We start from the raw sequence: 25,373 nt of genomic DNA on the forward strand, positions 1-25,373 counted from the left end.
CCTGCTCATCTTTGGACTGTGGGAGGAAACTGGAGCACCCTGAGGAAATTCACGCAGACACGGGGAGAACATGCAGACTCCGCACAGGCAGTGACCCAAGCCGGGAATCGAACCTGGGACCCTGGAGCTGTGAAGCAATTGTGCTAACCACTATGATACCGTGCTGCCCACTGTGGGATTGTATGCCAACTAAAGTATAGCACCTTAAACAAGGCACATATAGGAGTGTTATGGGATGCTCTCCACCTGCCTGTCTGAATAGCAGCTTCAACAACACTCACACTTGATACAATTCAAGACAAAGCAGCCTGCTTGATTAGCATTCCACCATCACTAAACATTTGCTCCCTCCACCATCGGTGTGAGGATGTGAAGCAAGGGTTAATAGCTAGAAAGAGCCAGAATGAATGGGATACATTAGTGGAAAATCACAAGTAGAGGAGTTTGTTATTGAAGCCATTGAAGGAGAATTAACTTGTTGAGATAAGGGAGTTGATATCTGAATTTGTGAGCCGACTCACGACTGTAAGCCAAATAGCCTTGAGAAACAAGGAAGATGGCCGGATGACAGGGTATGAAATGTGGGAGCCGCTTGCAACTATGGCTAACACCTGCTGTTTAAGCAAAGACTGCTATATGCTCATGTGCCAATAGATAACCTCAAAGTCTGTAAAATCATGTATCGAAACTATGGCAATAACAAGTTAATCATGTATTGGAACTATGGCAATAACAAGTTTATGGACTTCCGGTGGCGGCAATGCGGAGCTAAGCCGCACATTCGGCAGCTCCCACTGAGAACGGACTTTGGGGCTCTTTTCAGGGCCCCCAACGGGCAAATCCCGACGTGGGAAGAGGTCAGGAGTCGACCCCAACGGTCCTATGGTGTGGACCAGGAGTGGGGTAAGGAGAAAACCGGAGAAAGCACCCCTGAAAAAGCGGGGGAAGGAAGACAAAATGGCGGCCGGCGGAAGCCTTGATGAGCTGAGGCAGTGGGCTCAGGAGCAGCAGGCGACTCTGCTGCGCTGCTTCCAGGAGCTTAAGTTGGAGCTGCTGGAGTCTCTGAAGGTAACCAACAGGGAGCTGATGGAGACCCAGACAGCCCAGGGGGTTGTGATCCGGGAGCTGCAGCAGCAGGCCTCCGAAAGGGAGGATGAGGTCGTGGCCGTGGCGGGGAAGGTGGAGATGCACGAGGCGCTCCATAAAAGATGGCAGGAGCGGTTCGAGGAGCTGGACAACCGGTCGAGGAGGAAGAATTTGCGGATCCTGGGCCTCACGGAGGGGCTGGAGGGGTCGGACCTAGTGGCCTATGTGGTGACTATGTTAAACTCGCTGATGGGGGCTGGGTCCTTCCAGGGGCCCCAGGAGTTAGAGGGGGCCCACAGAATTCTGGCTAGGAGGCTCAAGCCGAACGAGACAGGGGTGCCCTCTGTCCCCCTTGCTCTTCGCGTTGGCGATTGAGCCCCTGGCCATGGCATTGAGGGAGTCAGGGAACTGGAGGGGCCTGGTGCGGGGTGGGGAGGAGCATCGAGTGTCGCTGTATGCAGATGACCTGTTGCTGTATGTGGCGGACCCGGTGGGGGGGATGCCGGAGGTGATGAGGATTCTTAGTGAATTCGGGGGTTTCTCGGGATATAAGTTGAACCTGGGCAAGAGTGAGTTGTTTGTGGTGCATCCGGGGGATCAAGAGGAGGGGATTGGTAGGCTCCCATTGAAGCAGGCAGGGAAGAGCTTCAGGTACCTAGGGGTCCAGGTGGCTGGGAGCCCTGCACAAGCTCAACCTCACAAGGTCGGTGGAGCAGATGGAGGAGGAGTTTAAGAGGTGGGATATGTTACCGCTGTCACTGGCGGGGAGGGTGCAGTCCGTTAAGATGACGGTGCTCCCGAGGTTTTTGTTCCTGTTCCAGTGCCTCCCCATCCTTATCCCGAAGGCCTTTTTTAGGAGGGTCAACAGGAGTATCACGGGATTTGTGTGGGCGCATGGGACTACGAGGGTGAGAAGGGTGTTCCTGGAACGAGGCAGAGATAGGGGGGGCTGGCGTTGCCCAACCTCTGTGGGTGCTATTGGGCTGCCAACGCAGCGATGGTGCGTAAGTGGGTAATGGACGAGGAAGGGGCAGCATGGAAGAGGATGGAGGCGGTGTCATGTGTGGGCATGAGCCTGGAGGCGCTGGTAACGGCGCCGTTGCCGCTCCCTCCAACGAGGTATACCTCGGCTACGCTCAAACTTTTGGGGCGATGGAGACGGCACAGGGGAGAAGTGGGGGGCTCGATGGAGCCCCCGATACGGGGGAACCATCGGTTTGTCCCAGGGAGCATTGATGGCGGATTTCTGGGCTGGCACAGGGCAGGGGTTAGGAGGTTGGGGGACCTGTATGTGGAGGGGAGGTTCGCGAGCTTGGGGGAGTTAGAGGGGAAGTTTGGGCTCCCCCCGGGGAACATGTTTAGGTACATGCAGGTGAGGGCATTTGCCAGGCAGCAGGTGGAGGGGTTCCCCTTGCTGCCCCCACGAGGGGTGCGGGATCGGTTGCTCTCGGGGGTGTGGGTTGGAGGAGGGAGGATTTCGGACATATACCGGGTAATGCAGGAGATAGACGAGGGTCGGTGGAGGAACTGAAGGGTAAATGGGAAGAGGAGCTGGGAGAGGAGATTCAGGAGGGGCAGGGCCGGCTCAAGGCACCGGCAACTCGGGCTGTTGCCCGGGGCGCCATGTGCTCGGGGGCGCCAGACTCGGGTCCCGCGCATGTGCAGTTGGGCCGGCGCCAACCAGCGCATGCGCGGTGGCCGCATTCCCCGCAGTCCGTCCCCTCGGTCCGCCCGCCCGCTCGGTCCGCTCCCCCCCCCCCCCCCCCCCCCCGCCTCGGGTCCGCCCGCCCCGCCCCCCCTCGGGTCCGCCCGCCCCGCCCCCCCCTCGGGTCCGCCCGCCCCGTCCCCCCCTCGGGTCCGCCCCCCCCTCGGGTCTGCCCCCCCGTCCCCCCCTCGGGTCCACCCCCCCTGCGGGTCCGCCCCCCCCCCCGCCCCGCCCCCCCCTCGGGTCCGCTCCCCCCCCGGGTACAGATTTTAATCTGTAATCTTTTTTCTCTCCCCTGTTTAGTATGTGATGCGGGCAGATGCTACAGAGCTCACTGCGTGGCTGCTGTTCTGAGACCTTAAGATCTGTGTTGGAATACAGCCATTTTATGAAGCAGTGGAGTGCCCATTGAGCAGTGGTAGTTCGTTAAGGCCTTGGGCAAAGCTTATGGGTTTAACAATATTGTCAGAAGCCCGAGACACAAACGTCTGACGCCCTGATGTAAAGTCTTGCCACATTTACTGAAGACATTCGCTCACCAGTTCCCCACACACCCGCACCCCCCCCCCCCCCCCCCCCCCCCCCGGCCATGTGTGCGAGAATAAAGATAGAAGTAAGCCATTACATGTTTGAATAAGTGCTCTTCATCTGTGGATTTATTAACAAAAGTAAATAAACAGACTCCGCCGCGGTGCTGGGAAAATACTATTTTTGGACGTAGGGTTTTTCTTTTCCTATTTTTACTAAATGGGAAAGTAAGTGAAGGGTTATTATTGTAAACTGGCAGATGTTTTTATGTCATAGACAGGAATTCACCAACAGTCATGATGTTGTCAACAACCGCTTTCATTTCACTGCATCTTTAAAGTCGAGGGTGCTGCACAGAATGGTTATCAAACAAAATTTGACATCAAGTCACATGAGTTGGATCAGGTGACAGGAATCTTGGTCATTCATCAAAAAAGTAGACTAACGGAGTGTCGTAAAGGAGATTTGAGGAGAGCATTCCGGAGCTTCAAGTCCTGGACAACTGAAAGCGGGTTCTACGTTGAGAATGCGGAAAAGGTCGGAGGCCCTCTCGGCCCCGCCCCCCCTCTCGGCCCCGGCCCCCCCCCCCGGCCACGCCCCCGCCCCCCCCCCCGGCCCCGCCCCCGCCCCCCCCCCCCCCACCCCGCCCCCCCCCCCCACCCCGGCCCCCCCCCCCGGCCACGCCCCCCGCCCCCCCCCCCCCGGCCCCCCCCCCACCCCGGCCCCGCCCCCCCCCCCCAAGGGCGCCGAAGCTCAGCTTGCCCGGGGCGCCAGCAACCCAAGGGCTGGCGCTGAGGAGGGGACATGGGCGGATGCCCTGGAGAGAGTGAATGCCTCCTCTTCCTGTGCGAGGCTCATACAGTTCAAGGTGCTGCATAGGGCCCATATGACTGGGACGAGGATGAGTAGGTTTTTCGGGGGCGAGGACAGGTGTGCTAGGTGCTCGGGGAGCCCAGCGAACCACGGCCATATGTTTTGGGCGTGCCCAGCGCTGGGGGAGTTTTGGAAGGGGGTAGCAAGGACGGTGTCGAGGGTGGTGGGATCCAGGGTCAAGCCAGGCTGGGAACTCGCAATTTTTGGGGTTGCAGTGGAGCCGGGAGTGCAGGAGGCGAAAGAGGCCGGTGTAATGGCCTTTACGTCCCTAGTAGCCTGGCGGAGGATTCTTCTTCAGTGGAAGGATGTGAGGCCCCCAAGTGTGGAGGCCTGGTTCAAAGATATGGCGGGGTTCATCAAATTGGAGAAGGTGAAATCTGCCCTGAGGGGATCAGTACAAGGGTTTTTTAGGCGGTGTCAGCCTTTCCTGGACTTCCTGGCGGAACGGTAGGGAAATAGACCGGCAGCAGCAGCAATCCGGGAGGGGGAGGGGGGGGGGGGGGGGGTGGTTTGGATCGGGGGGCGGGGGAGAACTGTGCACATGGGTCTGTGGGATGTGGCGGGTGTTATCTCTTTCCCTTTTGTTGTTGGGTGTTCTTTTGTTTTTTTTTTCTTTTGTTTGTAGTTGCTTTTGAAGTTGGGTGGGAATTGTTCTTGGGGTGTTACCGCGGTTGTTTTGTTAATAGAGTTGAGTTGTTTATATTTTGTAAAAATTTCAATAAAATTTTTTTTTTTAAATAACAAGTTTATGCTTTGTAATGGGGGCGAGCTCAAGTGAATGTAAGGGACAGCCCCCTAATAATACATATAAAAAAGGGATGTTTTGAGCAATACTTTGGCACGCTCCGAGGTGCTTCCCCGGAATACCTAGAGAGCGGCCCCGATCGCAATAAAGAATATTCTGAAGTACGAACGTGTTCGAGAGTACTTTCTTCCGGACTGAGAGACAAGTGAATTAGAGATGCATTCACAGGTGCACAATGGGAACAGTGTGTACCATAAGCAAGATGCACTGGGGCAATGCGCCAAGGCTCCTTCACCAGCACCTTCTGAATCTATGACCTCTACTACCTATTGTTTTTTGTCCCTTGAGGCCAGGGCGATCATGTTCATCATCTGGGGTGTTTGATAGTATTCTGATGGATACATGGCTGCTGAGGGCGATCTACGCCTGGAAGGTTCTTCTGCTAACAGAACAGGGTACAGTTGATTGAGTTTTGAATAAGCTATTGGCTCAAAATTTCCTCTCTGCCTCTGATATGTGCTTGCTTTTGAAGAAGGCTGCGCCCTTTTTTATTTGGTTGCACCAGGTGCAGAAATCTTAGGCGAGCGTCTCCCAACTCACCAGTCATCAAAGCCCCTAAGCAAAGCATTCAGAGTGCTCTTGTCCCTAAATGACATGACCCAGACTCAAATCCTCCATAGAAGATTTGCACTGTTAAGCAAGTGTCAGGTATTCAGGTTAAATGGCGAACCCAACTCAGATTGGACCATCGCAATATGGTGTGGACGTTCGACATGTCAGCTCAGGTGAGCAGCTCACCATCTGGTGTCTTGTTCTGCAATTGGATCTTCAGAAGCTTCTGAAGGCAGCTCAAATGAAAATGGTTGGGTTTCTTGGCATGGCACTGGTACACAGTCTAAGTCTTGCATGCAAGAGCAGAGTGGGCAGGACTATTTCTCTCTGGTCTTTCAGTTTTGTAGGCAGAGTTAATCCTCTTCATTCTTCGGCTGATGTTTGACGTTTGCCAAAGGCTACACTTTGGAAATTCTTTCATGTGCCTCAGCGTCAATATAGACAACTCAAGAGAGTGTGTTGCCAAGATGAGTGAACCTATCCATTGCTGACAGGTTCAAGTTATGGATTGAAGCCTTGGGTTTGAGTGCTTTCTTGGAGCAAGCAGATACATTAGTTCAGCTTTCTTTGTGCTGATCATAAAACTGAAGTTTCACATGCATTGGAGAACATGTCCATAATACATTGGAGTATGCTCCAACTTATTGAAGTTCTTAGAGGAGGTAACATGTGCTGCCATAATGAAACTGGTGGATGTACTGCACTTTGATTTCCAGAAAGCATTTGATAAATTGGCATGAAAAAGGATATTGCAGAAAATAAAGGCTCATGGTATAAGAGGTAAAATTTTGGCATGGATAGAAGATTGGCTGGTTAACAGGAAGCAGAGAGTAGGCATAAAGGGGTCATTTTCAGATTGGCAAGATGTAACAAGGGGTGTACCATGGGGATCAGTGCTGGGGCTTCAACTGTTTACATTTATATAAAGGACTTGGATGAAGGGATTGAAGGAATGATTGCCAAGTATGCTGATAACACAAAGATAGGAAGGAAAGTAAGTTGTGAAAAGGACATAAAGAGTCTACAAAAAGATATAAACAGGCTAAGTGAGTGGGCAAAGACCTGCCAAGTGGAGTATAATGTGGAAAATGGGAAATTTCCCATTTTGGGAGGAATAACAAAAAGAAGCATATTATCTAAATGGTGAGAGATTGCTGAGCTCTGAGGTGCAGAGGATTCTGGGTGTCCTGGAGCATAAATCACAAGAGATTAGTACGCAAGTAATTAGGAAAGCTAATAGAATGTTCTCATTTATTTTGAGATTGGATACAAAAGTAGGGAGGTTATGCTTCAGTTGTAGAGGGTATTAGTGAGACCATATTTGAAGTACTGTGTGCACTATTGGTCATCTTATTTAAGGAAGGATGTAAGTCTATTAGAAGCATTTCAAAGAAGGTTTACCAGACTAATACCTGGAATGGAGGGGTTATCATATGAGGAAAGGTTCGATAGACTAGGCTCATATCCATTGGGGTTTAGATGAGTAAGAGACGACTTGATTGAAATAGGTAAGATCATGAGGGGCCCTGACAGGGTGATTATGCAGACGATATTTTCTTTTGTGGGAGAATCTAAAACTAAGAGCCGTTGTTTAAAAATTAGGGAGCGCCCATATAAAATGGAGATTTTTCTTCTCTTAGAGGTTGTGAGTCTTTGGAACTCTTTTCCTGAAAAGACAGTGGAAGCAGAGTCTTTGAATATTTTTAAGGCAGAGGCAGATAGATTCTTCAAAGAGATGGGGTGATAGGTTATCAGGGGTATGCGGGATGCAGATTTGATCAGCCATGATTTTATTAAATGGTGGAACAGGTACAAGGGGCTAAATTACCTCTTGCTCCTTGTTCACATGTTCACATTGCTTGGCCAACTCTATTCCAGCAGCTCGTACACAGTCATCAGTGTAGTGATTCTCCCTTTAAGGGCAACATAGCAGATTAAGGGTCACATGGCCTGTGTAGGCCTTAAAGGGACAATCACCAAACAGAAAATAATAAAGTGTATCCCCCTGCCACCTAAAATAAATAAAAGTAAAGTCGGTTCCGGTTGCGGCTATGCGGAGCTAAGTCGCACGTTCGGCAGCTCCCACTAGCAAAGGACTTTTGGGCTCTTTTTAGGGCCCGCAACAGCGCTTGTTCGATGTTTCCCGGTGCGGGAAGGGGACAGCAACATTCCCCTGCTGGTGTATGGATTGGACCAGGAGCGGGGTGATTAAAAAAGCGGCATTGCAGCAAAGAAAGGTGCGAGGGAGGAGGACCAAGATGGCGGCGGGCGGAGACCAGGCAGCGTGGACGCAATGGGCGCAGGAGCAGCAGGAGCTGCTCCAGCACTGTTTTAAGGAGCTAAAAGCAGAGCTGCTGGAGCCGATGAAGGCCTCACTCAACAAGCTGCTGGAAACCCAGATGGCCCAAGGGGCGGCGATCGGGAGGTCCGGCAAAAGGTCTCGGAGGACGAGGACGAGATCCTAGGCCTGGAGGTGAAGGTGGAGGCGCACAATGTGCTCCACAAGAAATGGCAGGCGAGGTTCGAGCAGATGGAGAACCGGGCGAGGCGGGAGAACCTGCGGATCCTGGGCCTCCTGGAGGGGCTGGAGGGATCGGACATGGGGGCCCATGTGGTCACCATGTTGGATTTGTTGATGGGAGCGGGGGCCTTCCAGGGGCCCGTGGAGTTGGAGGGGGCCCACCGAGTGGTGGCGAGGGAGCCCAAGCCCAGCGAGCCACCACGGGCGGTGCTGGTGCGGTTCCACCGGTTTGCTGATCGAGAGTGTGTATTAAGGGTGGCCAAGAAGGAGCGGCGCAGCAGGTGGGATAATACGAAGGTCTGGATCTACCAGGATTGGAGTGCGGAGGTGGCAAAGAAGAGGGCCGGTTACAATCGGCGAAGGCAGAGTTGCACAGGAGAGGGGTGAAGTTCGGCATCCTACAGCCGGCGCGTCTGTGGGTCACCCACAAGGACCAACATCATTATTTTGAGTCCCCGGGAGGAGGCGTGGGCCTTTGTTCAGGTCGAAAAACTGGATTCCGACTAAGGGTAGGGGAATGGTTGGGGATTGTTTTGTTGTGTTCCGAGGGGGGGGTTCTTTGTTTTTCGGGGGTTGATTGGGCATTGTTTTGATTGGGCCTGACGGATGGGCTTGTGGGGGGGCGAACAACTTGGGGGGGGTGGGTTTGATGGTCGGTGGGGGCTGGTGGGGCCTTACCGGGGGGGGGGGGGGGGGGGGGGGTGCTGAGATGGGGATGGTGAGACAGGGCCTGAAAAGGCATCTGCGCCAGAGGAGGCGGGCTGGCCGAGTGTAAAGCGCGGGCTTTTTCCCACGCTAAGGGTGAAGGGGGCAGGGCCACAGCTGGGAAGCACAGGCTTTTTCCCACGCTGGGAGTGGAAAGGGAAGGACGTGAGCCTGCTTGTGGGCAAGGGAGGGGAGGGGAAGTGTTACACTGGGGGGGGGGGTCGGTGGTGCGGCGGGAGTGGCCGGGGTCAGCAGGAGTCAGCTGACTCACGGGAGTACAATGGGGGGAGCAACGCAGCTAGGGGGGGACCTAACTCGGGGGGGGGGGGGGGGGGGGGGGGGGGGGGGGAAGACGGGGGGGGGGTGTATCGGGTTGCTGCTGGAATGGCCAAGGGGGAGCTGGAGGTGGTAGAGGAGGTCGGGGCGAGGGTCTGCCGCTGTGGGGAACGGGCCCTGCGGGGGACGCAGGCACGTGGTTGGCCTAGGAAGGGAGCCCAGCAAACCATACCCACATGTTCTGGGCGTGCCCAGTGCTGGAGGTCTTCTGGGGGAGCGTAGCAGAGACAATGTCAAGGGTGGTTGGATCCAGGGTTGAGCCGAGCTGGGGGCTCTCAATATTTGGGGTGGCAGAGGAGCAGGGAATGCAGGAGGCGAAAGAGGCCGGTACTCTGGCCTTTGCGTCCCTGGTAGCCCAGCGAAGGATTCTTTTTCAGTGGAAAGATGTGAGACCCCCAGGTGTGGAGTCCTGGATTAACGACATGGCAGGATTTATTAAGTTGGAGAGCGTTTTTTTAAAAAAAAGTAATGTCGCCATAGTCCCAGATGACTGTAGGCTCTTTTTCTCTTGGAAGGGGAGAGCTGATTGGCGGTAGTTTAACCTGAGGGTCACCATACCTCAGACGATGGGCAAAGTTGAGAAGGCGGGTCTTCATGAATAAAGTCAGCCAGTATGGAACCCACACTGTATCACAAACCAGCTATCCAGCCATCTGAACTAAACTGGCCCACTTACCACCTAGAACAAGGACACCAGGTGCATGGAAACACCATCCTGACTTGGGAGCTAAAATTCTGTTCTTTTACTGTTGCTGGGTCAAAATCCTAGAACTCCGTCCCTAGCAGCATCGAGGGTACATTGCATGGACTGCAGCAATTAAAAGAAGACAGCTCACCACAACCTTATCAGATGCTCACATCCTTTGAAAAATTAAAATTAGGAGAAAAGATTTATAAATTATTTATCTCAAAAATTGATTCATGCAGTACAAAATTAATTTGCATTTATATTGATTTGATTTATTATTGTCACATGTATTAGTATAGAGTGTAAAGTATTGCTTCTTGCATGCTACACAGACAACGCATACCATACATAGGGAAAGGAGAGACTGCAGAATGTAATGTTACAGTCATAGCTAAGGTGTAGAGAAAAGATCAACTTAATGCATAATTGTCTAACTTATCATCATAGAATTTACAGTGCCGAAGGCCATTCAGCCCATTGAGTCTGCACCGGCCCTTGGAAAGAGCACCCTACTTAAGCCTCACACCTCTACCCTATCCCCTTTATCCCCTTAACCCAACCTAACCTTTTTGGACACTAAGGGCAATTTAGAATGGCCATTTCACCTAACCTGCGCATCTTTGGACTGTGGGAGGAAACCGGAGCACCCGGAGAAAACCCACGCACACACGGGGAGAACGTGCAGACTCCACACAGACAGTGACCCAAGCCGGGAATCGAACCTGGGACCCTGGAGCTGTGCTAACCACTATGCTAGCGTCTTGCCCGACAAGGTAGGTTCATTCAAAAGTCTGATGACAGCAGGGAAGAAGCTGTTCTTGAGTCGGTTGGTACATGACCTCAAACTTTTACACAGAGGGTAATGGGTGCCTGGAACTCGCCTCGGAAGTGTAGAAGATTTTAGTTTAGATGGGCAGCATGGTCGACTCAGACTTGGGGGGGGCCGAAGGGCTTGTTCCTGTGCTGTACTTTTCTTTGTTCTTTTGTATCTTTTTCCTGACAGAAGAAGGTGGGAGAGTATGTGGGGTGCGTGGGGTCCTTAATTATGCTGGCTGCCTTTCCGAGGCAGTGGGAATTGTAGAGAGAGTCAATGGATGGGAGGCTGGTTTGCGTGATGGATTGGGCTACATTCACGACCTTTTGTAATTTCCTGCGGTCTTGGGCAGAGCAGGGTCCATACCAAGCTGTGATACAACCAGAAAGAATGCTTTCGATGGTGCGTCCATAAAAATTAGTGAGAGTCGTAGCTGACATGCCAAATTTCCTTAGTCTTCTGAGAAAGTAGTCGTTGGTGGGTTTTCTTAACTATAGTGCAAGCATTGGGGGGGGGGGGGGGGGCAGGGCAGGTTAGAACATAGAACATACAGTGCAGAAGGCCATTTGGCCCATAGAGTCTGCACCGACCCACCTAAACCCTCACTTCCACCCTATCCCCATAACCCAACAACCCCTCCTAACACTTTTTTTGGTTATTAAGGGCAATTTATCATGGCCAATCCACTTACCCCGCACATCTTTGGAGTGTGGGAGGAAACGCAGACACTGGGAAAACGTGCAGACTCCGCACAGACAGTGACCCAGCAGGGAATCGAACCTGGGACCATGGTGCTGTGAAGCCACAGTGCTAATCATTGTGCTACCATGCTGTCCTGTTGGTGATCTGGTCGCCTAAAAGCTTGAAGCCCTCGACCTTTTCTACTTCGTTCCCATTGATGCAGACAGGGGCATGTTCTCCACCACGCTTTCTGAAGTCAATGACAATCTCCTTTTTGTTGACTTTGAGGGAGAGATTATTGTCGTCACAGCAGTTTACCAGATACTCTATCTCATTCCTGTACTCGGTCTCATCATTGTTTGAGATCCGACCCACTACGGTGGTGTTATCAGCAATTATATAGTGCCTTTCACAGCTGTGGGACATCCTTAAGAGCTTCACAGTCAATAAACTATTTCTGAAGTGAACATAAATGTTGCAGCAATGTGTTTGTATAAAGTCCCAGAACCGCCAGTGCAACGGGTGCCCAACTAATTTGTGCTAGTGGTGATCATAGAACAAAAATGTTGGCCAGGACAAAAGATTTACCTGCTCTTCAAATAGTGCCTGGGATCTTTTATATCTACCAGAGGTTTATTCTAATATTCATTCTTGGGGTGTGAATGTCACTGACAAGGCCAGCATTTATTGCCCATTCTTAATTGCACTTGAGAAGATAATGGTGAGCTACCTGCAGTACATGTGGTGCACATATACCCACAGTGCTGTTAGGAAGAGAGTTCTAGGAGACATCTCATTGAAAAGACTGTGCCCTCCAACAGTGCAATATTTCTTTACCGTACTGAATTATCATACTGGATTATAAACTTAATGACTAGAATACAACATGAAGCTGTGGCCTTCAAACATTGAAACATGTGTGCTATGACCGATCGAAGGAATAGCGACCAAAGATAACAGCAATAAAACAAAATGTACTCTGAAACATTTACAATAAACTTCAGTGATAGATTTACTAATTGCAAGTGAAGGCATTTGAGCTCAACGGGCCACTATGTAATACCGCTAGTGGTTGATGATTTACACACATCATGTGACCAGATTGAAATGTATATTGTTGAGCAATGTTGCCATATTGGGTCTAAATGCTAGTGAGGATGCTTCAGTACAGCTGGATTAAGAAAAACAATCTGACAGGATGCTTGCTCTTATATAGCATCCAGGGACTCCTATTAAAAAGGATACACAGATGCCACAAGGAAATCAAACAGCTTTAATGAATTGCCTGCCAAGATTCAGTTTATGTTTATATCCAAAGATTTGTGCACTCCTGCACAAGATAAAAACATTTGCCAGCCTGATAGGTGATCTTTGCCTCCTGTACCATGTCTTTATGAATCTTAATTTAATCAAATTAATCATTATGCACAAATGCCATTACTATATCCTTCCACAATTTCCTTTTCCGATTCGTATACATTTTCCATCCAAGTTGTGTTAATTCTTCTGCTGCAAGTCACTTTTCATGTGCTGATAAATTTTAATCTGAAAAAAATCATGTCCCAGCCCTCCTGATACTTCTAATGGAAATCCTGCATCTAAATTTTGTTTTGGAGCTTCCAACCACTATTGGAAACAATCTTTCATTGCTCAATATCTTTCAAAGTTTTGAAAACCTAATTCCCTTCTCCCATCTCCAAGGAGAAAACCCCAGTTTTTGAGCTATTTTTCATAATTACAGCTTTGCATTTTATCATTTTACCGGATCTTACTTTAACCTTTGTGACATCCACTTTCTATAATGAGATGGCCAATACTCATGGAACGACTAAGGGTCATAAGGAATCAAATCATGCTGTTGAGTCTGCGCTGGCTCTCTGCAAGTGTAATTCCATTCCTTTGCACTTTCCCCATAACCTTGCACATGTTTTATCTTCAGGTGCTTATCCAATTCTTTTTGGAGGGCAACTAAATCTGTCTCCACCAGACTCTCATTGGAAATTAAAAATATTTTCCCATGCTGCCTTTGGTTCTTTTGTTAATCATTCTGAATCAATGTCCTCTGGTTCTCACCCCTTCCTCCAAAAGGACAGCTTCTCTCCATCGATTCTGTCTCGGCATTACCATCACTGAATACATCTCTATCAACATCCTGTGGGCTGCCATTGACCAGAAACAGAACCGGACCAGCCATATAAATAATTTGGCTACAAGAGCAGATCAGAGGTTGGGAATTCTGTGATGGGTTTACTGACTCCCAAGTCTGTCCACCATCGACAAGGCACAAGTCAGCATAGTAACCACTTGCTTTTATGAGTGCATCCAACAACATTCAATTAGCTTAACACCATCTAAGACAACCCGCTTGATTGGCATCCCATCTATCACCTTACACATTCACTGTTTCCATCACTGACATAGTGGCAGCAGTGTGTAATAGCTACAAGATGCACCAAAGCAACTTCCAAACTCTATCATCTAGGATAAGGGTAGCAAATGCAAGGGAATACCACCACCAGCAAGTTTCCCTTTAAACCACACACCATCCTGACTTGAAACTTGCCATTCCTTCAGTCGCACAGTCAAAATCCTGAAATCCTTCCTAACCACTTTGTGAGTGTACCTACACCACATGGACTGCACCACCACCTTCTAAAAGGGCAGTTCGGGGATGGGTAATAATTGCTGGCCAAGGCATCGATGCCCATATTCTATGAAAGAATTTAAAAAGAACGCTCATGATCGTGAACAGAACATAGTACATGGAGTGCAGAAGCAGGCCATTCGGTCCATCGAGTCTGCACCAACCCACTTAAGCCCTCACTTCCACCCTATTCCGTAACACAATAATCCTTCCTAACCTTTTTTGGCTACTTAGGGCAATTTTTCATGGCCAATCCACCTAACCTGCACGTCTTTGGACTGTGGGAGGAAACCGGAGCACCCGGAGGAAACCCACGCAGACACGGGGAGAACGTGTAGACTCCACACAGACAGTGACCCAGCGGGGAATTGAATCTGGGACCCTGGCGCGGTGAAGCCACAGTGCTGTACACTGTGCTGCCCACATGAATATCTATATCAAATCTCTCAACCATCTCTTCTCTAAGTACGCTCCAGTTGTTCCAATCTAGCTACATAACTGAAATCCCTCATCCCTGGAACTATTCTTGTAAACCTTTTCCATTTTGCCCAGAATTGGACCTAATACTCCTACTGAGGCCAAACCAGTCTTTTATAAACGTTCATAACTTCCTTGCTTTTGTAATCTATGCCTCAATCTAGAAAGCCCATGGTCCCATAAGCCTTTAAAACCAAGTTTTCAATCTGTCCTGCCACTGTCAATGATTTATGCATATATATGCATTCAGATCTTCCTGGTGCGGAACCTCCTTCAGCATTGTAACCTTTATAGTCCTCTCCTTATTCTTTTTATCAAAATGTTTCACTTCACACTACTCTTAAAATTAAACATACTTTGCCGTTAACAAATCCATGCTGGCTTTGCTTAATTAATCTATTGTAGTTTCTTTTTCTCCTGAGCTTTGCAAAATTTCAGCTGGTCCAATTACAAATACATCATTTTCTTGCTTTTACATTCGATGCTCCAAAATAATTTTAAAATTCCATTTGTGTTTCATGACCATTTCTACCTGCACTTGTACCTTTGAAATACACAGATCTTTCTGCCATTAACCATACGTCACCTAACCATTCATTCTATTAGCTTATGTCCTTCTGCAATGTTAATTTATCTAGTTTTCTCTCCTATGCTCCTTAAACTAATTTAAATTTTGTTTAGTTGTGTACCTCGTTTAAAAAAACATATGAAGTCAAAACAAGTTCTGCAACAATAAATATCAGCCACTCTTCTGAACTGCCTTAGATAAAGTTTTTAAACTTCCTCTAGGCATTGGGTCTCAAAGCGAGTATGATACAAGCATGGTTAATTTGTATTTTAGCTCCTGACACAATAGCTTTTTGCCCACAAATAAGGAGCAGGAGTAGGCCATTCAGTTCCTCAAGCTACTCTGTCATTTAATCAGGTCATGGCTGATTTGGTAATAACTTCAAATCTGTATTCCGCCTGCTCCAGATAATCTATCACCCCCTTGCCTTGAAAATATTCAAAGACTCTGGATCAAGACGTTCAACCATCCAAGAGAAAAAAATTGCCTAATTTCTGTGTGAAATAGGCGAGCCCTTATTTTTAAACAGCGGCCTCTGGTTCTACATTCTCCCACAAGAGGAAACATCCTCTCCAGATCCATCCTGTCAAGACCCCTCAAGATCTCATGTTGTAGTTTGTATTTGGTGGTATAAGTAAAACAAACCCTATCCTTTACAAATGATTTCCTGAAACTAACTTTGCTCTTACCTTTCCAGTGTTTTCTTTCATTTCTTTTAAAGTTTTCAACTTAATCTACTAAATCCACTGATGTGTTTTGTATATTTTTCTTTGGCAGTTTATTCATGCAGTTTGTATTTTTCATTTTATCCTCACCAGAAATTCAAATGCTCTTTTGATTTTCTAATCTTTAAGGTTCTGGTTAAAGATCTTTGCTAATAATTGTACAAATCATGATTACAAATACTAGAGATGTTGTTAAACCAAGCTTGACTGAAACCAAAATTCCTCAAACTGAGCATACAAATAAATATTCTTAAGGATGAATCTCAGCTGCTATTCAGGTTTCAGCAGTTGCAAGTTTAACCAACTTATTGCAAGATGCCATTTGTGCAGGAACAAATGAAATAGATTTTACTATTATTGAGTGTTTTATTGCTACGGCATAACAAGTACACAATATCAAGACATTCCTAGTCAGTGACAAAAATCATATTGAAAAATTATCATACATTATTTACAGTTTCTATAAATGCTACTCTAACAACCTAAAACTGAAAGGCTAACATTTAACTTTCCTTTAGACCCATAAAGTAGGTAGACAATACCTGACGAATTTCTTCAGCTTGCCGATCAACCGTTCTATCTAACACTATTTGGTTTGGCTGAGGAAATTCCTCCTGTCCAAGAACACCCAGCCAGTCATTATTGAAACCATCATTATGTTTTTCACAGATATTGTGAAGAATGCAGCAGGCAGTGATCATTGTTGGGATCAGTTCAAGGCTACAGTCATTCCTCTTGAGAAGACATTGCCAACGTGCTTTGAGCCGTCCAAATGCATTATCTATCACAGCGTGAGCTTGGCTTAACCTGTAGTTAAACACAAGTTGATGTTGTGACAGTTTTGCTGTTTCTGAATAAGGCTTCAGGAGCCATTCCTGTAGTGGGTGTGAAGAGCTGCCTATCAGTAGGTATTTCATTGGTGTTCTCAGAATATTTTTGGAGCAGTCAGGGAACAATCTTCCTTCAGTAGCCATTCTCCATAGATCAGAATTCCTCAAAATTTTTGTGTCAAGAGAACTCCCAGAAAATCCAGTACAGACATCCCAGAAATTCCCAGTGTCATCAACTACACCTTGTAAAACAACTGAATGCCATCCCTTTTTGTTTAGGTAATCTTTGTGATATTGTGGAGGGGCAATGATGGGTATGTGGCAACTATCAATGGCACCAACACATTGGGGAAAATCCCACTTTCGGTCAAACATCTGAGCTATTGTTTCAAATTCTTGATTAGAAGGCATCTTAAGATACAGAGGCTTTAAGAGAGACACAATGGCATGACATACTTCTCTTACACATTTACAAACAGTTGAACGGCCTATCCCAAACAAATGACTGATAGTTCTGTATTCTACATTAGTAGCAAGTCGCCAAAATGCCACAGCAACTCTTTTTTCCAGGGGCAGTGCAGGACGAAGGTGGGTATTTCGACGAGAAACCATGGGTTTCAGCTTATTACAAATATGGAAAAATGTTTCCTTCGACATTCTGAAATTTTCCAGCCAATCATTTGGCTGAAAATCCTTCATCACCACACGTTCCCACCAGTCCGAACTTCTTGGCTTGCACCAGATTCTTGTGCGACAGTTACACCTGCTACCTCCACGTGCCATCACCATCTGCAAACATCAAAGGAAAATATTGTTGCAACTATACTCCTTAAATGTTCAGTAACACTGCAAGATTCAAGAGAGATCTTTATTTAAAAGTTATAGTATAAAAACCATATACTTTGACAACTATTTCCTGCTGAGGCATGCTGTGTACAAACATCATACAGGTATTCAAAATGAAAGACACGCATCATGTGCTAATACAAATCACAGTCAAAATTTCCTCTTGGATGGATATCGTATTAACAATATCGCTAAAATTAAGTAACTTTTGCTTTAAATCACTGGATATCTGGTCTTTAATCATTATACCAGGGGGACAAGTTAATCCAATTTAAAACAATTTAACTGCACAAGAAGCTGTATAGTTTGGAATGTGCTCATTGAAGTCACTTGTCCACATTTTGTAGTTTTGTTTAGAAATATAAAGTTGAATATAAAGAATCATGGAATGCTATTTGGACCTATCAACAAGAATTTACCCGTTTAGGAAACAGTGCAGAATTTCAAGATATATACAACTTGATTGTAATTTAATACAATGAGAATTTGTTTTTTCTCAAACTCAACCAAATTTACAATTAGCAGGATTAAACTTTGGTGCGAATGTTCATTTCCCACAGGCACAGACACCATTCCAAATGTAAATATGAAGGTTTCAATCAAAATTCAATTATGGTTAGAGGGAAAATTAATTAGATTCACATACAAACTGGTTTAATAAAGCCTTTGCAATTTTGAAATAAATCTAAGAGGTACCCTTATAATTTAACTGGGCCCTCAGTTAGCACATAGAAAATTAATCTAAATCTAATCCTAATGGAGTAGTTAGTAGTTCTATGCACTTAATTTCCATCCACAGTCCACCCAGATTCTGAATAACCTTAAATAAGAAATACTAAACCTGCAGGGCAGATATTTGTGAAAGGTTCGAATGCTACAGGAGAGAAGGAGGCCATTTGCTTCGTGATACCGATTCCATTTTTTTGAAAGAGGCATGTACATCTTTAATTTATCGACATTAATCCTTTTTCCTATTCAGAAGCTGCTTCCATCACTTTCTGGTGAGCTTCTTCAATGTTCCAACCACTCACTGTTTAAAAAGAATCCTAACCAGACCTAATCCTAATCCGAGCCAGCCCATCTCGATTTCAGTCATTATTGTGGAGTATTTCAAAAGTAGGTCGCCTTGGGGTTTCATACCTGACACTATTTAAATCGTATCGATAATCTGACAATCCTCTTTCTTAAATAACCGGACGCAAAACAAAAAAGAAAATGCAGCTACCCTCCAAAGTCATTTACTTTACATTGCGAATCTGTCTGGGATTACAAACTCCAGTTGGGTTTCAGCTATGGTTGAGCAAAATAGAGTGAGAGCACGAACAAGAGGCACGGCTTTGAATGGTTCTTCCCTGTTCATTCGAGCCCTGCTTTCAGGAGCTGGGGCCAAAGGCGCGGACGCCGGTGAAAGTTTTGTCCTTTGTGTGGCCGCGCACATTTGTTTTTGAACAGCCCATTTCCTCCTCCCCATACCAGTATCATTTTCCGCTGCCGCTGTTGGAAATACTGCCTCAATCTCAGCCTCCTCTGCGCGTCGTTCCTCCTCTCGATGCTCGCACTCTCATACTCGGCGCGGCGCTTCATTAAGAGGAATAGGAATAAAAACATCATGGGCAGCACAGTCTCCTCCGCCATGTTGACTGACCTGGGAAGTGCTCGGGTCCGGCTTCACACACACCCACCCACCCGTCCCCTCCTCTCGGGGGCCCCCGGAACACCCGCCATCTTCCAAATCGAACGGCGCTAACTCCCCCTCCCCGGGTTCCCTCTTTAGAATTGCTGAGGGAAGGAAAGAAAAAAAAATAACCGCGGGATCCGATCTTTGGAAAGTTTATTCTATTTTATACCGTTGTAGCTGATGTTGATGGTGTAACCATGGTGACTCGGTTCCCCTCCCCTGACCTCACCGCTCCGCCCTCCCGCGTCGCCGTGGCAACAATGCACTTCCGGTGGTGGTTTGAATCTCGGTGACGTCACAATAGTAACGGTCGCTCCGGCGCCGGAAGTGCGGTCGCCATGTTGTCTGTGGGGCTGAGGAGTTGAAGTTGGAGCCGCAGGGAATTCGGTCGGGTGGGGGCGGAGAAAGAAGGAATATTTCGGTGAGAAGCCGTGGCATGGACATTATGTGAGGGCGAGTCTTCATCAAGCTTGTCGAGGTTGGACAATCCGATATTGCAGGTACGGGGGAGATGGGGGGTAGAGTTAACGCTCTCACTCTGTGCTATGGTTACTGCTGGTGCCCATGCCCAGTTTGGTGCTTATGCCCAGTCTGGTGCCCTCACTCTGTAAAGGCGTTGATGGTCAACACCTACCATGTATTGGGCTGGTCAGGATAAGTTTCTTCTCTGCACTGTTTTCGATTTGTAGATCACGGTCCCCTTTTTCTTAAATTCGTTTGTAGCTGGATTTGGGAGTGCTATTGGGTTTATTTAGATTAAGAATAATATGAAATAACTGCTTTTGAAATGCTTGTTAATGTATGCAATTGCAGCAGTCAATTTGTGCGCACACATTTCCTACAAGCAGTACTGAGACCACTGACTGGTTAATATTGTGGTTTAGATCATCTTTGACTGGGTCATTAAGTGGCTCAGTGTCATGTTTTGCTTTATAATGTCCTTGTGAAGCACCTTGGGTGTTTTGTTAGTTCATATTTGTTCTTCGATGAATCATAGAATTTACACTACAGAATTTACATTCAGCCCATCAAGTCTGCACCGGCTCTTGGGAAGAGCACCCACCTTGCATGAAAGGAACTATGTAAATATATAAATATAATAAAACACCCCAAGGTGCTTCACAAGAACATTATAAAGCAAAACATGACACTGAGCTACTGAAGGACATATTAGGTCAAATGACTGAAATATTGGCCAAAGAGATGGGTTTCAAAGAATGTCCTGAAGGAGGAAATTGAGGTTTGCTGTCACTACAAGTGACTTGAAAAGATCAGGGCTTTGTTGCTTCACTACCACCTTCAGAATCATCATTGAACATAACAAGATTTGTAGATTGTCTTCTACCGTCCTTTTAAAAAATTTAGAGTACCCAATTTTTTTCCCCAATGCCACATGTGATGTCTCAAATTATTCATGCATTGTATCCCAAAATCTTAGAAATCTATCTGATTTCCATTTCAGTTAGTTAATACTAATGTTTTCCACTGCATTGTTGGGCATCTTGTTTCATAGGTTAAATACTTTCTCACTGAAATAGTGTTTCTGCAGATTAGTTTTGAATTCCCCCCACCCCCCCCTTGTGACGATTGGAAGATTTTAAGATATTGACTTAAGAGTTAACAGCCAGGCAGCACGGTGGCCTAGTGGTTAGCACAACCGCATCACGGCGCTGAGGTCCCAGGTTCGATCGTGGCTCTGGGTCACTGTCCGTGTGGAGTTTGCACATTCTCCCCGTGCCTGCATGGGTTTCGCCCCCACAACCCAAAAATGTGCAGAGTAGGTGGATTGGCCACGCTAAATTGCCCCTTAATTGGAAAAAATAATTGGCTAATCTAAATTTATAAAAAAAAAAGAGTTAACAGCCTGAAGGTATAGTGTGTGGTTGTAGTGATCATTATTTTAAAAATGATTTTGTTTTGCTTCTAGAGAAAAGAAGGTGAAATTGACAAGCAATACAATTTTCAGACTAGGCTAATGGACTGTGGTTTGACAAAGGAAGATGGTTGTGATGGTTGGAGGTCAATTACCTCAGTTCCAGGACATCACTGCAGGAGTTCCTCAGGGTAGTGCCCTAGGCCAAACCATCTTCAGCTACTTCAACAATGACCTCCCTTCCATCATAAGATCAGAAGTGGGGATGCATAAGGCCAGAAGTTGGGATGTCCACAGATGATTGCACAATTTTCAGCACCATTTGTGACTCCTCAGATAATGAAACAGTCCATGTCCAAATGCAGCAAGATCTGGACAATATCCAGGCTTAGGCTGCCAAGTGGCAAGTTATATTCATGCCACACAAGTGCCAGGCAATGATCATCTACAAGAGAGTATCTAGGCACAAGTCAGGAGTGCAATGGAACACTCTTCACTTGCCTGGATGAGTGCAGCTTAAACAACATTCAAGAAGCTTGGCCATCAATGAAAAAGCAGCCACTGGATTGCTACCCCTTCCACAAACATTCAAACCCTCCACCACTGACAAACAGTGGCAGCCGTGTGTACCATCTACAAGATGCACTGCAGTAACGTGCCAAGGTTCCTTAGACCGCACCTTCCAAACCACAACTGCTACCATCTAGAAGCTCAAAAATAGCAGATACCTGGGAACACCACCACCTGGAAGTTCCCTTTGAAATCACTCACCACCCTGACTTGGAAATATATCACTGTTCCTTCACGGTGCTGAGGCAAAATCTTGGAACAGGATCCATAACAGCACTGTGGGTGTACCTACACTTTAGGGACTGCAGCGGTTCAAGAAGGCAGCTGACTACCACCTTCTGAACGGCAATAAATGCTGGCCTAACCAGCGACGCCCACATCCCGTAAATGAATAAAATTGAGGCGGTCCCTGGGGAGTTAATGCGCTTTTGCAGCCTACTGTGAAAATATGTTTTTTTAGCCTAGGACATGCAGTCATTACTGGATGGAGCCAAGGAATGCAGGGAGACATTTTTAGAAGCCGTGGAAGGGGGCCGTGGAGAGAGACATGGTTTTGGAGAAAAGGCGTTTAGAAGTGACATCTAATCTGGCAACCCTTGTATTATTTAGACCACAATCTAAAGGCAGTTTTCCTTCCCAGTAGGATAGGGGTAATAATATTTTAAAAGCAGAGCTTTCTTGTCTGAATTGGTATTCTATTGGCAGACATTGCAAAGAATAATCAGAAGGGAGGATTAGAAGGCATAGGTTTAGATTTGTGGGAAAGAAAATTCCACAGAGTATAGTGAGGTGGGTTAGGAATTTGAGGCCTTGATCATTTATTGTTGCATGTGGAAAGAGTCGAACATAACCTGGATGGGCCTGCAGAGGTTTACATTTATAAAATCAACTTCACGTCGTGAGTTTGTACTGATTTATTAATTGTACTAGCTTCCAATATTTAGGATCTAATTAGTGGGCAACATCTTTGGGATTTACCAAAATATTTTACAGCCACTGAATCCATTTTTATAAGTCTTGTTGCTGTTGTATGTAAGCAGATTCTTTTTTTTTCCAAAACATTTTATTGAGGTATTCATGGTTTTATAATAACAGAATAAGCAATGTACATGAAAATATAAACATAATGCAAAAGCCGTCTTCCTCCCTTACAGGTCCCACCTTTATTAACCCCCTCCTCTAAACCAAACCCTCCCCCAACACCACCACCACCTTCTGCTGACAGTTAATTTTCCCCAAGGAAGTCGACCGGCTGCCACCCTACCCTGTCCTGCTAATCCTAACATTGACCCTCTCAAGGCGAACTTGATTTTCTCCAGACACAGAAAGCTCGCCTTGTCAGTTAGCCATGTCTCTGACTTCGGGGGCTTTGAGTCCCTCCAAGCTAATAGTATCTGGCCCTGGGCTACCAGGGAAGCAAAGGCTAGAACGTCTGTCTCTTTCTCCTCCTGGATTCCCAGGTCTTCCGACACTCCAAAAATCGCCACCGCTGGACTCGGTGCCACCCTTGTTTACAACACCTTGGACATGACATCCACAAACCCCTGCCAGAATTCCCTAAGCTTCGGGCATGCCCAGAACACATGGACATTGGTTCACTGGCCCTCTTGCGCACCTATCTTCTATCCCAAAGAACCTGCTCCTCTGAACCACTGTCATATGAGCCCGGTGAACGACCTTGAACTGTATCAGGCTGAGCCTGGCACATGATGTGGACGCGTTGACTCTACTCAACGCATCCGCCCAGAGACCATCCTCTGTCTCTCCTCCTAACTCCGCTTCCCACTTGCGCTTCAGCCCCTCGGTCTGCGTCTCCTATGACCCCATGAGTTCCTTGTAAATATCCGAAACCCTCCCTTCTCCCACCCACATTCAGAAAACCTTGTCCTATATCCCCCTCGGCGGTCGGAGCGGGAAGGTTGAGACCTGCCTGCATAGGAAGTCCCGCGTCTGCAGGTACCTAAACTCATTTCCTCTCGTCAATCCAAATTTCTTCGCCAGCTCCCTCAGGCTAGAAAATCTCCCCTCTATAAACATGTCTTCCATCCTCTCAATCCCTGCTCTCTGCCATCTCTGGAACTCTCCATCCAGCCTGCCCAGGGCATACTGGTGATTATTGTAGATTGGAGACCAGACCAATGCTCCTCCGCTCCCACATGTCTCCTCCATTGCCCCTAGACTCTCAGTGCTGCCACCACCACGGGGCTGGTGGAGTACCGTGCCGGCGGGAACGGCAGAGATGCCAGTAGCAATGCCCCCAAATTAGTGCCCGTGCGTGATGCCGCCTCCACTCATTCCCACACCAACCCTCCCCCTACCCACTTCCTAATCATGGCTATATTCGCTGCCCAATAATAATTACTTAAGTTTGGCAGCACCTCCCAGACCGCCGCCGCCGAAACTTCACCCATGCCGTTAACTTCCAGGTAGTTCTGAATACATTTCCTCAGCACCCCACACACCACCTCGTAAGCTAAAAGTCACACGTCCAGCTTCCAGTGTGGGCACTGGCTACTCTCCTTGCTAACCTGTAGGTCAACTCAGTGCGGGGCATGATCTGAGATTGTGATCGCCGACTACCCCGTGTCCACTAACCCCGTCAGTAGAGCCCTGTTCAGAATAAAAAAGTCAATCTGGGAGTAACTTTATGCACATGAAAAATGAAAATCGCTTATTGTCACGAGTAGGCTTCAATGAAGTTACTGTGAAAAGCCCCTAGTTGCCACATTCCGGCGCCTATCCGGGGAGGCTGGTACGGGAATCGAACCGTGCTGCTGGCCTGCTTGGTCTGCTTTAAAAGCCAGTGATTTAGCCCAGTGAGCTAAACCAGCCCCCACATGTGAGTAGAAGGAGAACTCCTTCACTCTCGGCTGCTCAAATCCCCATAGGTCCACTCCACCCATTTGCTCCATAAACCTCTTTAGCTCCTTTGCCATTGCTGGCACCCTGCCTGTCCTTGAGCTCGACCCTTCTAGCCCAGGGTCGATGACTGTGTTAAAGTCCCCCCGCGTGACCAGCGTATGCCAATCCAGGTCCGGGATCTTCCCCAACATCCTCTGTATAAATTCCACATCATTCCAAGTTGGTGCGTACACATTCACAAGTACCACCAGCAGCCCCTCCAGCTTCCCACTAACCATAATGTACCGGCCTCCCACATCCGCAACTATTCTTCCCACCTCAAATGACACTCTCTTGTCAATCAGGATCGCGACCCCTCTAGTCTTAGAGTCCAGCCCCGAGTAAAAAACCTGTCCAACCCATCCCTTCCTTAATCTAATCTGATCAGTTACTCGAAGGTGCGTCCCAGACAGCCTCCGCCCCCGACCTCCTTTCTGTCCCACAGCAAAAGTTCCTCCCCTGTCAGCAGAACATCTCCTCTCCCCCCCCCCCCCCCCCCCCCCCCCTCCCCCCCAAGCAACAGCACTATGTAAACCAACCCCTTCAACAAGCATAACATCTGCCCTCCCCCCCCGGGCTCCTTGTCCAAGTACCTGTGGAATCTCCCCACCATTGTCCTCGGGGTTCCCCCACATGCGGCATCTTCGCGAGTGCTCTGTGAGGCCTGGCCACCTCTAAAGGTCGGGAGAATGTCCCATCCCCCAGTAACTTCTCAACCATGTACGCCCCTGCGTCTGTTCCTTCGGACTCCTCCGGGAGACCAACAATTCGCAAGTTCTGTTGGCGGGACCTATTCTCTAGGTCCTCCACCTTCACCAGGAGCCTTTTCTGCTGGTCTCTCAGCATCCCCACCTTCAACTCCACTGCTGTTTGATGTTCCTCCTGCTCAGTCAGCGTCTTCTCCACTTTCTGGATCGCCTGGTCTTGAGCATCCAGTCTAAGTTCCAGCCACGCAATCAATTCCTTA

General features: G+C 47.7%; 2 protein-coding genes across 5 annotated transcripts in view; one reads left to right on the forward strand and one right to left on the reverse strand.

The window, feature by feature from the left end:
• Positions 1–16,054: 16,054 nt before the first annotated feature.
• LOC119952845 (protein ANTAGONIST OF LIKE HETEROCHROMATIN PROTEIN 1-like) lies at positions 16,055–19,295 on the reverse strand. Of its 2 annotated transcripts, none has more exons than XM_038776378.1 (2): positions 19,232–19,295; positions 16,055–17,327 (listed from the first exon to the last, which is right to left on the reverse strand). In XM_038776378.1, the coding sequence occupies exons 1-2, from the start codon at positions 19,259–19,261 to the stop codon at positions 16,212–16,214; spliced, it is 1,146 nt and encodes a 381-aa protein (XP_038632306.1). In that variant the 5' UTR covers positions 19,262–19,295; the 3' UTR covers positions 16,055–16,211. The 2 variants fall into 2 exon arrangements, with proteins under 2 accessions (XP_038632306.1, XP_038632305.1); XM_038776377.1 differs by lacking the exon at positions 19,232–19,295 and adding an exon at positions 18,858–19,074.
• Positions 19,296–19,359: 64 nt separating this feature from the next.
• The window catches only part of fzr1a (fizzy/cell division cycle 20 related 1a), a 48,374-nt gene continuing 42,360 nt past the window's right edge, over positions 19,360–25,373 (forward strand). For all 3 annotated transcript variants that reach the window (XR_005457900.1, XM_038776375.1, XM_038776376.1), the window contains exon 1: positions 19,360–19,562. The gene's annotated coding sequence lies outside the window, so the exon portion shown is untranslated. The remainder of the gene's footprint in view (positions 19,563–25,373) is intronic.

Source organism: Scyliorhinus canicula, chromosome 18 (genome assembly GCF_902713615.1).
Source record: "Scyliorhinus canicula chromosome 18, sScyCan1.1, whole genome shotgun sequence".
Taxonomy (NCBI): Eukaryota; Metazoa; Chordata; class Chondrichthyes; order Carcharhiniformes; family Scyliorhinidae; genus Scyliorhinus; species Scyliorhinus canicula.